Genomic DNA, 12639 nt, shown 5'->3' on the forward strand with positions numbered 1-12639 from the left:
TCTACAAATATTAATTTTTAATTGCAGAAAGAAAAAATTCAGGAGAGGTAACAGTAAGATTATTATAAGTTTTAACGATGTTAGCTGATTATAACCTCCTTAAATCTTTCAGATATGTAATAAGATACAAACCTGGTGGGGTGATGAGAGTTCTTTTATGTTCTTTACACCATCCAACAGGATGAATATGTGGGCTAGCTGCCTCACACCTGGAGGAGGGGGAGAAAAATAGGGCATGACAATGCAGTTCTTCAGACATCTTATTATGCTTTCAAAACTAAACGTACAAGAGAGACTTAAATTCCAAACAACCCTCGACACCTTCAACTTACACTTAAAACTGCAAACATAACTTCTTAAACTGCAAACATAACCTGCAGACATGAACACATTTAACACAGATTTGTTACCACTTATACAAGCATTAGGCTTTATTTACAATTTCACTGGAAGATCAAAAAAATCAAGTCCTTTAAGTCTGTGGTAGATTTCCATCGAGAAGTTATAATGCTGGACCTGAAAAATTCACATATAGAGACTCTTGGTAGAATCATGTTGGCTGGTTGCAAGAACATAGTAATCCCTGTCCAAGACAGATGGAGTCTTGCAACGCTAAGACCAAAACTTTAAACCAAAAGCTTAAGTATCTTGATTAATGATCCAAGTTGTACCTGAAGACAGAGGTGAAAATCACACATAATTGCAATGCATGTCAATAACAAGCAAAAATTCAAAACTGTATTCCAAGTGGTTTAAATGGAGCTATAAACGATTTATTGTAACCCAGCAGCACATAAGCAAAGTCTGAAAAAAACTGTCAGGAAAAAAAAAAAAGCATTTTAGGTCCCAAACTGCATGAAAGAATCCAGAACTAATCCATGATCCAAGACTGCAAACTGCTCTAAAAACACTGACCAAACTCTTTTACTTAAGGGGTTAACTATGTCCCATATTTTCTGTCAAGCGCATCATAATTTTTATTAGTGCTGTTGTCTGTGGCATGCCACAAGAACCACAGAATACTAACAGAGGCAGAGTGAGATACACTTGATGTGTTGGCATCTGTCTGAAGCAAGGAGAGATTGCTCTCACCATGCTCACTGAGTCAGTTACACTGTGCGTAGAAGAAAGTTGGGTGCTGGCTATCAAGTTCTCTTACAAAAACAAAACAAGACACACACTGGAAAAAAATATATAAAAGTAGATGAGAGTAAACCCATTTAAGCCTTCTGTAATATTATATGTAGAACTATACATTCATGCTACATTTTGTTATATTATTTTATAACAATACATTTTGCACAATAGAACACACATTGTATATAATATATAATGTATATACTATAATTATTATATTACTACTCAATATTATTAGGAATGGCAAAAAGACAGACTGATATACAGGAAAAGTAAAAAGCTATCAGATTCTGCTGTGAAACATGCATCATCCCTATGTCTGCAGTGATACTTAATGATTGGTTTTGAGTTGGTCAAACAATTAACCAGGCTTTTTTAATGAAGAACACAGCACTTATGTAGTCAGGATGACTAAGAAACATGATGCTAACATAAAAAGCCAGCATTATTCTGGATGGCACTGTACTATGCTGTGCAAACATACTATTTGCCCCTGCAGATCTGCCCTTAAGGACCTCGCTTCTCTGAGGAGCCTGCCCCACCTAATTTCTTCTTTAGTTAGATAAATTCCATATTACAGAGCACTCTCTCTCTTTTTCACTATTTTCTGTGCCGAAAGGTATTTCAGTAGCTGACATTAAATATTTCCATCTACACCTCCTCTCTCTCTTCTGGAGAACCCCATCAGCATTTTCACCTCTCTAGTGACCACGAGCTCAATGTCCCACTCACTACAAGGACCCATCAAGACCAACAAACTGAAGCCTGAGTATGTGGAAGTAGCTAAGTCCTTCATTCCTGGTTCCTCAGGGAAGGATCATGAAACCAACCTTAAGTAGCCAAGCAGTGGTCCAGACTGAAACATCATCTCCCCCTCCTGCTGTTTTCCAAACACTTCTCAAATATTTAATGAGAAAAGAAAAGCAGACAGCATCCATGCATGAAGACACTACTTCATACACAATAATAACTGCATAAAATACCTAAACACTCACGATCCAGTATCTATTTAATCCCTCTCTGAAGTAAATGTCTCCATCATTAGGCTGGAGAATAACAGGTATTCTCTCCACTTTCCCTCAACCAAAGAGTTACTAATGCAAAATATCTGAACAGTGTGGATCTGCTCGCTCTGAGTGTTATAAGCATTACCTGTATTACCCAGAAAGTATTAGCATGCTGGAAGTTTAAATTAAGTTCCCTTAATTAGCAATACTAATGTATATGTTTTTAAAATATCACATGCTGATAATCTGCAATACCTAAGAGGATGCAATAAACCATACATGACAGAAAAAGGAGTTAAGGTAAATTAGTAGGCACTCTACCATCTTAAGGCTCAGATTAAATGTGAGGTCTGTAGATCTTGAACACAAACATATTTTTAAGGATTGCAAAAGGAAACACGCCACAGAAAAGACTGTAGACGGAATGCTGGGCTATTACCACATTAGAGTTTTAAACCCAGGCTGCATAAAAGAAAAACAAAGGAAAACTACATGGAATAACACTTTTTTTTTTTCTGAAAAGTACTTTTACAAGATGACTAAAATTCAGTATGGATATACTTCAACAAGTACATTATTATCTAAAAAATGAAACAAGCAGAGCACAACTTTTAAGGACTTGGATGTTAGCAAAGTAGTAAATACTGGTGGAGAACAAGGCTGGCCTCTTTAGTCTCACACCAAAATCCAGTATGTTCCAAAACTCAGACTGACCAGAAAATGGTTCAGAAAATCAAAAGCTAATTTGTTTTCATGAGACACTTTAGAAATCATTTTTCTATGCAAGACAGACAGGAACAGAGCAATGAGTGACACATAGCCCATCATATTTTCTCATACTCCTGGTAAGCTGATCCCAAAAGCTGACTGCACCACCTTCTCTGCACGGGAAGTTCAAACCAAGACAAGGATGAGTGAGGGCAGCCAAAGCCCTATGACGCAGCAGGTTTGGGCTGCAGCATGTCCAGCAACGGCCATCACTCCACTTCTCCTGTGGGCAAGCAGCAACAAGCTAGCACAGCTTGACCTCTTTCAAAAGCTCTGGCTGCGTTTGGATTTGGTCACAAAAAAAATTAGGAAGCTGAGGCAACAAAGATCTGTGTGTAAGCAAAACTGGTGTAAGAGAATCGAGGAATATAGGATGGATCTGTAGTTGATTCATAGTTCTGATATACTCAAAGATTCCCAATGCTATTTCCAGATTCAAATACCAGTAAGAAAATTCGGAAGTTCCATTCAGAGGGATGTTTCCGGTTTTTAAAGAAGTATTACTTGTTTCATCAAAAGAGATGGGACAGATGGAAACGACCTGAAGGCTTGTGTCGTATAGGTCAAAATTCTCCTTTGAGAAGTAAAGTCTTACATTTGACAATTTTGTTCACTTTTCTTCCATCTAAAAGCCACTATTCAAAGGAAAACTTAATAGGATTTATAATACACTGGAAGTATCATGATAATGCATTAAAGAGCTGGTGTAAAGACTAATTCTAGCCAGACTACTTATTTTCAACCAATAATGTATTTTCTAATGCTCAGAAAAATAGTAAGGAAGAGTATCTTCAGGCTGAAAGCCTAAAGCCTAAGTAAGCTTAGGTGATGGTTAGATTTCTGTTGCCTGAAGTCCAGTAAAATCAGTCCAAGAACAGGAAGGGTTTTTGTAACCTCAATGAAAACGTTCAATCTACTCTAAATAAATCACAAAAGGTATAGAGAAAAAAAAAAGGTTTTTGTTTGAAAAGAACCAACATACAGTAAGTACATTTTTTCACCTTCATTATAATTCTGAGGTTGAAAATTATATGCAGGTGCAGGGAAACTGTGAGGCTCTGCACTAGGTAATCTCAAAAAATCTTTTTGGTTTTAGTTACAGACAGCAGTTGATAGACATGACATTTATGCATCTAAGATATCTTAAGGCCCAAACAAACCTGGTATCTAAAATTAAAAATGTAAGTGGGATGTATTCAGATTGCATTTTCACACACTCTGTTGGTTGGACATTCCACCGCTACTTTCATTTGCTGTTCTTTTCTCCCATTTCCTTTCCTTCTTCCTCTATTCACTCTTGTCCTCAAGCCCATCAATGCAGAGGTAGGACACACTACTCAAAATTTCCACACACAGTACTTCCAATAGCATCTTCTTGCCACTTCTTGTGTTTTACAGTTTCATCAAAAGATCAAAACTTAAGTTTGATTTCAGTGTAAATACAGCTCCAATAATTTCTCAAAACCTAGAGGAAAATCTATAGATTTTCCACTTCAATTTGCCCTCATCCTTTAAGAGGATATTATTTCACGTATTCTACATATGAAATTCAGAAAACCCAGTTCAGAATACTATAACTGCAAAAATGTAAAGCCTGGTTATGTACTTAAAAACTGCTTTTCCATCTCCTGAGAAGATTAGTGGACAAAATTCCTGCTGATATTGGTACATTAACAAGCCTGAAATTCAGTGTATGTCTGCTATATACAGTGCACTATTTTAGAGAGATATCGATGCCACCTCTGAACAAACTACAGTTATATTGCATTGTGTTTCCCCTAAAAGCCTTGCGAACTGCCATTTTAATTATTAATTAAGGGCATAACATATTTTAGTGAACGTTCAAATATCAGGAAATTCAGAGTACCTTTTCCCAGTCCCCAGTTTCTTGATGCTTTGTAGAAGAAATGTATGTTCTGTGTTACTTCTTCATGGAAATAATTACTAATCTTTCTGGTCTTTGACTCATATGGCCTATTATCTCAATATTCAGTTCTGGACTTCGCTGAAATGCCTGTTCACCACTGCTTCAATAATGCAGTCATACTACAGTTGATTTGTCACGCAGGGCACACAATTATTATTTCAAGAGATGGACTCACAAAGTTTTGAAGCTATGTAATAGCCTTGTGCCATTTTCATTGACACAGTGCCTAAGCAGTCATCAAATACAGATGAAGAAAATTTCCTTCATTTATTTTTACAGGCTCAGCTATACAATTAAGTTGCCACTGATGAACCCCAGACATAGGCTTACAATGCTCTACCTGTTCTGCAGTAAGTTACTCTTCAAAGACTGTAAGATATACTACATTGCTCTAAATTATCTGCTCAATGAAGAACCAAGTGCAAATACAAACCTGCACTGTGACAGCCTAAATCTACTCCATTATCTTTATGCTCCTAGTATGTCCTTCTCCATCCACTGACTTTTCTGTATAGATACACAGAGCCCCTCTACCATCCAGCATGCAGAAAGGTCATCCCTAACACAAGTCAGGACAGCAGGATCCCAGTTTTCAGCAGAATGCAGAATACAGAACACTAAGACCAGGTTTTGCCACTATTCTGATGCCTTATGGAAGATGACTAAGGTTCAGTTTCAACAACATAAGTGAATCAAGAACCTTACGAATAAATGCAGCCTTTCTTTCAATTTACAACTGTATGTAAAACTAATTCCAAGTACAACTACATTATCATAGTGCATATTCTGCATTGAAAACATCAGCCTCGGAGATAATATGTAACTGAAATAAGAAATCAATCCACAACTCCAGATGCAGCAGCACACATGAAGCTTCATTTAAGACAATCTCAGCATTTTTTACATGCAACTTGACATGGGACATTTAATTCCTTCAGTCTGCCACTGAGACACACTTTGGTGGCCATAATTACAAATCTAGCAAAAGTTGGTATGGTAACTGTTTTGACAGTCTGGAAAGTATCACAGTGCTCAAAGCTAACACATTTCTGATAGGTCTCGCTAGGATACAAAACAAAAACATCATACCAGTAGTCATAACTCTCATCCCAGTTGTCAAAATGAACCAGAAAACGATTGTCCACCATGTCTGTTACCGTAGCAACACAAATGAAAGTCGGGTTCTTCTTGTCTACAGCTTCCAGCTTCATCCCCACTCGAAATCCCGATGGGATCACTGTCTACATGGAGAAAGACATTTAATTGAAGATAAATACTATAAATCCAGAAATCTCCCCAGTGTCCACAATCAATATATTCATGTCATTTCTAAGTTTCCCAATTAGCTGTTCCAACAGTGGCAGCAGCCTAATTAGTTGACATGAGAGATGCTCAAACACAAAGACCTGCGGTTTATGAAAACGAAAGTCCTGAACATGCTGCTAAAATTAAATGCATTAGTTTTAACTCTGCCTTAGATACTCCCTCTGAAAGACCATGGTTGTTGCACAACACTATGGTGCAAGACCCATTTTAAATTTAATTTAAGATATTGTTTTAGAATGTACTGGAAGTTTAAACGGATAAGTCAAAAAGTAATGAATCAGAATTGCAGAGGTCAGCTGTAGTGGAGATTGTTATTGAATTTGTTGTAGATGTTTTTCTTAAATTTCAGGTCTCAAGTCTGCCATCACTGAAATGTGCTATGAGTCTCTACCACACACATGAGCAAACCAGGAACTTTCCACACCTTAGTTACAAGTGAGTACTTACTGCATTCTGGTTTTCAAACAGTGATTTAGGAGCAGCTTGAGCCTTGCATGCCTTCAGGTAGGAGGGCCAGCTGAATTCTTCTTCCTTATATCCTACATGAAGGTCATAAAAGGACAAGAAATGTATCAGTAAGACATCAATTTTTTACTACAGTCTTCTTCCCTTTGAACAAACATCTCCAAGCAGCACAGGCTACAAGCCACCTCTTTGTCTCTCCCCAAGAAAACTGCACCTTACCACTTACCTGCCTTGCAGGTACCAACTAACTTCCCTTTGGTGATCTGACTGACACACACGAAGGCATTTCCCAGCTTCTTTTCAGTCTGTTGCTTCTACTTCAGAAACAGCAAAAGACCTACAGATCCCAAAGCCCTCTCCTCTACGCCAGTCAGTCCAATAAAAACACCACCTCCTCCTCCAGACTTCGCCCTACTACATCCTCAGGCTACCACCAATACAGTGCGATCAGTACTAGCTTTAATACAAACCCCCTAGGTTATATCAAAACAGTTGCTTACACAATCAATGCTCCTTATGTATTCACAGTGTAAACTGTCCTCTGCATAGACTTCATGCATTTTTTATTCTGTGTATACAGCACTTGGAAAGAAATCTAAGTTTCTGTTGATGGAATGCCTCTTTTAGTTTCTTAGGGGAAAAAACCACAAGCAATTCATAATATATTGATCTGCATAAAATAATCTACAAGAAACCATTTGTAGTTCTAATCCACAAAACAATGCAAAGAGTCGGAAGCAGACTCCCTTCTTCATTCCTCTGTTACGAAAAAGTTATAGAAACATCTACTTTAGTCAATATGTTACAATCCAGTAAAGCAAGATCAAAACCACAACAAATTTCAGTGACTGACTGCCTTTACCAAAATGTGTCACCTCTTGACTATTTGAAGTATTACTCAAATATGCCAGAGACAACTGCTCTCTTTAACCTGAGAATATCGTATTACCCGAGGAACCATCTGCCACTCTTACCTTTTTTTCTCACTACTGATCTATTCATTCCTCTTTTTGTCTTTATTTCAAACTTACTCTTTGTGGAAAGAGCAGTCTTTATTAGTCTGTGCCAACACATGAACAGTAATGGTGATCAATATCCAATAACAAAAATGTGCTAAGACCTTCCACTAAAGGATTCTCAGTTGCTTGTGAGACCTCAGTTTAAGCATATGTGTCACCAATATGCTGCAATTTTACTTGCAATAAGCATTCATTTGGGGTCTAGGTTTGTTGCTCAATTTTTTTTCCTAATGCTTTATAAATTACTCTTATGGTGCATTTTGTTTTCTTGGTTTCTCTGAATTTCCATTGAACAAAAAAGGTAGGATTTTGACCTTGAAATTTTAGGCAAGAGTTAGTGTATAATTTGCCATTTTCAAATACTCTTGACTAAATAAACCATAACATTCCTGCCCCCCAAAATTACAGCATTACACAGGTAGTCTCAATCTCAGAACTGTGTAAAACTAAACAATACCTTTAGGTGGATGAAGCTTGTGACCTGTTTTTTCACACCATCCAACAGGATGAATATCTGACGAATCAGCGTTCACCCAGAAATCGTAACAATCTGGGTATCCATCAAAATGGAGTCGTATTCTGTAGCCACAAACCTAAATGCAAGAATTGAAAACATAAGACACTATGTTTTCACATGGTCACCCTACATATAACAGCTTCTGTTCAATATTATGTATAATCACTGCCTGTTTTCAGTCAGCTTTTTACTTCTGTTCAATCCAGCACTGGATTGGAATAAATTCATTTGATAAAAAGGAAAGAATGAAAAGACAAAGCTATTCTCAGTCTGAGTGCATCCTCTTCTGGTCAAAAAAATTAACTAAAAGCCATTAGTGTTCAAAAACTTCAAAATGATTCAACCCAGCATTAGAATAAAAGATAAACTCCACAGAAGAGCATGATACAGCCATGGACAAACTGCAGATGATGACATTCTCAAGCTATCACGATTAACCAATATACAAGGGAGCACTGAACAATAACAATGTTTGAGAGGCTCTCCAGAGAGATACTGAAAACTGTAACTAAAGATGAGAAGTCAGTGGAGGTATCCCTCAGAACTTTATTATTCCATGAAGTAGTAAGTCAACTACTGAGAGGAAGAGAAAAACAGGACACAATACTCTCTCTGTACAAAAGTTCTCTACATCTGCCTGAGTGCCAAATGCCATAAATTTACTGCAGTCATCAGTGAAAATTTCTTGACATTAAGGTCATCCTATCTTAAATTTAATTTGTATTCTGACATAACTTTCAGTTTGCCATCTCATAATTCTGTGGAATTCAAGTGGAATTCAGGTAATCCTACTGTAAAACATGACCCATCACCTAGTGCTGAGCACAGGGTACGTAGGGAATACTCAAACCACTGACACACCATCTGCAAGAAAATGAAAGAGATATCCACAGAAATGGGATATGACTACAGGCCATGAAGAGATCCTGAAACGGGAACACAAAAGCCTAGACTATTAAAATATAAACTGCAAAATTACAGCTGCTTAGAATAACAGTGATACAGAGCAAAGTATCTACCTGTTTTCTGCTTCCCCATTTTAATTCACAAAACAAATCCAGAAACTCGGTAAAACTATGTAAAAACTAAAGTAAGGTATGTTTGAAAGATATACAAAATGTACCTGAGAAACAGGTTCTCTATCAAAAGTAAAGAAGTTATTTATTAGAAAAACTATTTCATAAACCACAGTAAAAAGAAAAACTGAGTTTGTATTTTATGTTAACTTGCATAGGTTACCAATATAGGCAATTTTTGAAGTCATCAGTCTGAAAAAGTTGTAGCACAACAGTAACACAAGAAATTATTTATTTGTGTCAGTGAATGGACCAACAGTAAACACTATCAAACTTCTATAAAACTGCTATATATCAGTTGTCATACTTGGGGGGGGTTAATTTATTTTCCCTTTTAAATACAGATTTAAACTACAGGATTACAGATAAACCCACACATCATCCAACTAGTCTAATACTGTTTTCTCTAGCTGTCTAGAGAAAACATATTCTTTGTATGTCTGTCAGGCAGAATTAATACAGCATTATTAATTTAAAAGCCATCTTCCTACACACTGTTTTTCTTAGGTAAGAGTGAGCGTTTTCATTTCTGTCTCTTCTGTAATCCTGCTCCATAGCAGTTTGCAACCTCTACTTACCTCAGCCACTGTGAGAACACAGTATATCGACTGGTGCTCGGGATCCACGCCCTCCAGCTTCATCCCTACTTTGAATCCATTTTTGTTGTATGGGAAAGACTGATACTGCAATGGAAAAGAACAGTTTCAGTACTTCTGAAAGTACCAGAGAAAGAATATCTTCATAAGGAATAGAACAATGATTATTTATTATTCATGTTTCCGAGTGAACTAATAAATCACTTAAAGTTTCGCATTTTCAAAAATGCAGAGCGGAAAAGAGAAATTGATGACTGTTTGAAAAACACATTGATACTAGAATGACTTGAAACTTGAGAATATGTAAGAAAATTAGAATCAGCAAAAGAGCTAGTCAAGAGAAAGATGATGACATGATTTGTCTTCAATTTTTTTCATTAATTGTCAATAAAACCTTTTAACAATTTTTTATTTTTCAGCCTGTACAGGGACACTGGCCCCTTCCTGGTAGACATCATTCCTATAATAATCACAACAATGATGCTGTATTGCCTTTTCCACATTTCAGGCCACGAAAGATGAACTGAAAGGTAGAAATATGAAACATTGTATACAGAGATGGCCTATTTGATGTCCTTTATATGTTGAATACAGACTAGTTTTCCAGGAGTATTTCTGCATCATAGGAACATGACTACCCTTACATCATATTACAGAGAACCCAGTAGAACATCTTTCAAAAAACAGAAAGTGAAAACAAGGCTAAAAATTGATGTTTTCAATCAGAAGGCCTCAGCATCCCTCTGGTAAAGATGAAGGAAGGTAGTAAATATTAAGGTTAAATTGGAAGGAATAATAGAAAAAAAAAATTACCAAAACTGAAGACAGTTTTCCACAGGTTTGCAAATTCACAGCCAGACAGTTTTTATGGCTCAAATGATTACAGAAAAAAAACACAGGAGAAGCATCCTAAATGTTCCCCCTTCCTTCTGTTCCTGCCTAAAAGCTACACATTCTCCCCAGTCGACTGCAGTATCTCTTCAGTTAATGGGAAGAGAAGGATACCACAGGAGGTAGTCAGAGAGGTATCACCTACTTGGAAGGAAGGGAAACCTCAGTTTGGTGGCTTTGGGTGCAACTGATACAACTGAATAATAAACCCAGGAAAAAAAAATGCAGTGCATGGAACAAGAGCAGGAATATGCAGTCAAGGGGAAGGGAAATGGAGAACCAAACCAGTTTAAACTGGCCTGCAGTGGCCAGCTAATAGATGTTTAACCACAGCTCTAAGTCCCTGTCTAAAAACAGCTTAGAACATCTGGTAGACCAGAGTTAAGGGATCAGAGTACCTGTCTGCAGTACATGCATTTGAAAGGTTATTTCATCCTAACATCACCACACTTAATATTTTTATTATCAATGAAAGTTCAATGAAGTTACATTATGCATAATTCTAGATACTTCCTCAAAAGGAAGGTATCAACAGGAGAATTTTTCTTAAAAACAATAAACTGACATAATAAATTCAACACAGTCCATATTGTTGCACAGACTTCCAGTTAATGACATCTACATAATAAATAGTTTACAGATAAAAAAATGTCAGTGGAAAACTGAAATGCTAGAAATATTGACACACTGAGGAATACTGCTCAAAAATATAATGGAAAGTTTTCAAAAGCAAGCGCAAGTAAAATTACAGAGAGAGGAAACAATTAAAAAGTCACACATCTATTATTTCACTTTTATAGTAAACATTACTGTACAAACTGTAAAAAATTCTGCAAAAAATACACTAAAAATTAAGCAATTAAACACGTGTATTTTCTGAAATTTAAGACATGAATTATTTACTATTCTTCCTATTGCCAAATCTATAACTTCTAGTTTGGTTTCTGTTACAGCCAAATTAACAGGCAACTTTTAGAAGACTAATAACCTTAATACTATTTAACAGATTTCAATTTTTTGCACAACTCTCAATACGTCACCAAAAGCAAAGCTATGATAAACTTAATAATCACACATTATTTTTACAACAAACATTTAAAGATATTTTGTTCAGCAGAGATACAAAAAGCAAGTAAGATGAAAGGTTAAAGTCAACAAATGAGCAGATGGCACACTGAGGAACAGAAGGGTCAATAATTTTGTTTTAATGGCGTAACCACAGCTTGTCAGACACAGCTTAGAAATTACTCTAAGTACCAGGAAGTGGCAGGGACTCTCCATCATCCTGACCATTTCTAACTAAGGTTACGAAAAATACAGCAAAAAGTACCACTTCTGAACTGGAAAAACAAAAAGAAAAAAAAGAGTAATTCTCACAATGAACACAGAAATAAAAGGATTCAAAATCATTTGGTTTGGGTTTTTTTAACGTTTCTGTACCTGTGGCTTGCTTGTTCATCTCTAAAATGGAGAAATATTTCCAGACCACTTCTGGGTGTTGTTAAGAACTCTCACACACTAAATCAAACCCTTGCATTACTCAGGGGCTAAAGACTTTGAAAGAAAATACTAAATAAGATGCACTGAACGAGAAAGGTGGAGAAAAGTACAGGAGACACTGCGTAACTCCAGACTTTACCACCATGTGCAGTGCCCTGAAAGGCTGGTGGTATATATGTCTGCGTGTTGCTATAGCATTTCATGAACTTCAGACAGGCAGAGCAATGCTTTATAAATGTACCTTCCCACTAAGACACTCATTATTTGTTCTCTTGTTAATTTTCAAACCAGTACATAGCACAAGGGGATACAACCAAGGATGGTTAGGGAACTGTTGCTCTTGCACGTACAAATCTATGGGTTCTGTACAATGCAATCCTAGTTCTTCACTTTTCGAACACAGTAACATC

General features: G+C 36.6%; 1 protein-coding gene across 9 annotated transcripts in view; it reads right to left on the reverse strand.

Moving 5' to 3' along the window:
- The window catches only part of L3MBTL3 (L3MBTL histone methyl-lysine binding protein 3), a 75218-nt gene that overhangs the window by 31942 nt on the left and 30637 nt on the right, over positions 1-12639 (reverse strand). For all 9 annotated transcript variants that reach the window (XM_064649510.1, XM_064649511.1, XM_064649512.1 and 6 more), the window contains 5 exons: positions 9821-9925; positions 8107-8242; positions 6613-6704; positions 5929-6080; positions 133-209 (listed from right to left, as the gene is read on the reverse strand). In XM_064649510.1, coding sequence (XP_064505580.1) covers positions 133-209; positions 5929-6080; positions 6613-6704; positions 8107-8242; positions 9821-9925 — 562 coding nt within the window. The remainder of the gene's footprint in view (positions 1-132; positions 210-5928; positions 6081-6612; positions 6705-8106; positions 8243-9820; positions 9926-12639) is intronic.

This window comes from Pseudopipra pipra, chromosome 3 (genome assembly GCF_036250125.1).
Source record: "Pseudopipra pipra isolate bDixPip1 chromosome 3, bDixPip1.hap1, whole genome shotgun sequence".
Taxonomy (NCBI): domain Eukaryota; kingdom Metazoa; phylum Chordata; class Aves; order Passeriformes; family Pipridae; genus Pseudopipra; species Pseudopipra pipra.